We start from the raw sequence: 1,011 nt of genomic DNA, 5'->3' as shown, positions 1-1,011 counted from the left end.
GGCCAGTTTTCATTTGCCATTCTTCCATGTGGTTAGTCTGGTTCATACATATTCCTGGTGATAACCCAATATCATTGGCAGTTCTGTGAAGTTGCAGAAAGAGATGGTGTGGTGTGTTAGCTTGGGAATTAGGACACTTCTGAGTCTTGACAGTCTGCCCTGGCCACTACCCAATGTCTACTCATCCTGGAGTCTCAGTGGGTTCTTTTGTAAATTGAGAGATACTGAGAATGCCATTCCTAAATTGTCTGATTCTGATACTTATAAACCCTTAATACAAATGTTATTAAATGGTTCCTCCTTTAAAGCTAGTTGTTTACCTATACTTGGCAAAAGAAAAAACTTATGTCNTGAGCTAACTGGCCATCCCTATATAGGGATCCGAACCTGTGGCCTTGGTGTTATCAGCACTACACTCTCAAGTGAACCATGGGCTGGCCCTTAAATGTCTTTTGAGGGTTGGCCGGTTAGCTCACTCAAGATAGCATGGTGCTGATAACACTAAGGTCAAGGGTTCAGATCCCGGTACTGGCCAGCTGACAAAAAAATAGTAATAAATGGAGTTTGAACCCAACATACTTATAATAGGTAAGCTTAAAACTTTCTCTTTTCTTCCAGATAAAGCTTCACCAAGAAGATTGCCCAGGAAACGGGCACAGAAGAGATCAGTGGGATCTGATGAGTAAATGTTCCTTTGTGCAACAATTCAGTCTTTACTTAACCTGCCCTAATGTTTTTCGGCCTGATGGGAATTAGTGCAGAGAAGCCATATCACCATAGAAGCAACTACTACTTATGTGTGGACCGAGCAATCAGAGTCTGTGGCGATAATATGCTGAAAATGCACTGCGTTCATTTTTCTAAAGTAACACATTTGGTTTTTTTTTAAAACCATTAAAATCTGTGTGTGTGCGTGTGTATGTATGTGAGCAGTTGGTCTTACCAGAATCATTGTTGAACTACCTGAAACGTGCCTTTAGAATACTAAGTATAATACTTTTATCTCTTCCT

At 40.5% G+C, this 1,011-nt stretch overlaps 1 protein-coding gene across 4 annotated transcripts in view; it reads left to right on the top strand.

Moving 5' to 3' along the window:
* Window positions 1-1,011, top strand: part of SSR1 (signal sequence receptor, alpha) — a 42,657-nt gene that overhangs the window by 26,167 nt on the left and 15,479 nt on the right. For 2 of the 4 annotated variants that reach the window (XM_008567038.1, XM_008567037.1), the window contains one exon: window positions 619-682. In XM_008567038.1, coding sequence (XP_008565260.1) covers window positions 619-682 — 64 coding nt within the window. Of the gene's footprint in view, window positions 1-618; window positions 989-1,011 lie in introns of those variants that run through there. The other 2 variants (XM_008567040.1, XM_008567039.1) reach the window with 2 other exon arrangements.

Source organism: Galeopterus variegatus, unplaced genomic scaffold, assembly GCF_000696425.1.
Source record: "Galeopterus variegatus unplaced genomic scaffold, G_variegatus-3.0.2 Scaffold287, whole genome shotgun sequence".
Taxonomy (NCBI): Eukaryota; Metazoa; Chordata; class Mammalia; order Dermoptera; family Cynocephalidae; genus Galeopterus; species Galeopterus variegatus.
Note: the sequence above shows the minus strand (reverse complement) of the source record. Positions and strands in the feature narration are given on the sequence as shown.